Source organism: Myotis davidii, unplaced genomic scaffold (assembly GCF_000327345.1).
Source record: "Myotis davidii unplaced genomic scaffold, ASM32734v1 scaffold392, whole genome shotgun sequence".
In the NCBI taxonomy this organism is placed as follows: Eukaryota; Metazoa; Chordata; class Mammalia; order Chiroptera; family Vespertilionidae; genus Myotis; species Myotis davidii.
The window spans coordinates 2155760-2156418 of record NW_006284244.1 but is presented as its reverse complement, the minus strand read 5'-3'; the positions used below and the strand labels follow the sequence as shown (position 1 = coordinate 2156418).

The window sequence follows — 659 nt, the reverse complement described above, 5'->3', positions numbered from 1 at the left end:
GGTCCAGCTGCGGCTTATGGTTCGGCCTGAGCCGGCTGAGAGCACTCACCATGGTGTCTGCGCCCGGGCTGGGGGAGGGTGCCCCCGCGGAGAGGCACGGCCGAGGGGACCCAGGCGACGGAGGCGACAGCGCAACAGGACCCCAGCGGCCGCAGAGAACTGGAATGAGCGCAGTGGTCTCCGTCCGCCTTGATTGCCACCTCTTCCCGGCCAATAGCGAGTCGAGCCGCAGGGGGCTGGCCGCTGCCTCCTCGTTTTCAACCAATCGACGGCAGAGGAGGGAATTCAGATGCTGTCACCACTGCTGCGCTCCAGGTCTTCCCGCCCCCGCCCTAGTGACAAGGCTTTCATTCGAGGCCACAACAATGACGATGGAGAAGCTCCAGTTTTGTTCCTTGCATGAATTTGGGGGCAGGAAGAATGCAACTATTGTAGTCCGCCCAAATATATTCGTATCCAAAGATCTACCCTCAGAGGTAGGAGAAGCTCCAGTTTTGTTCCTTGCATGAATTTTGGGGCAGGAAGAATGCAACTATTGTAGTCCCCCCAAATATATTCGTATCCAAAGATCTACCGCAGAGGTAGCAAAAACTGAGTAGAGAGGTGTGTGTGTGTGTGTGTGTGTGTGTGTGTGTGTGTGTGTGTGTGTGTGTGTGTGT

The 659-nt window shown here is 56.8% G+C and overlaps 1 protein-coding gene across 1 annotated transcript in view; it reads right to left on the bottom strand.

Moving 5' to 3' along the window:
• GUCY1B3 (guanylate cyclase 1, soluble, beta 3) overlaps nucleotides 1-207 on the bottom strand; it is a 42057-nt gene extending 41850 nt beyond the window's left edge. The window contains exon 1 of the mRNA XM_015568512.1: nucleotides 50-207. Within this exon, the coding sequence (XP_015423998.1) occupies nucleotides 50-52 (3 nt within the window). The 5' untranslated portion in view covers nucleotides 53-207. The remainder of the gene's footprint in view (nucleotides 1-49) is intronic.
• Nucleotides 208-659: the final 452 nt, after the last annotated feature.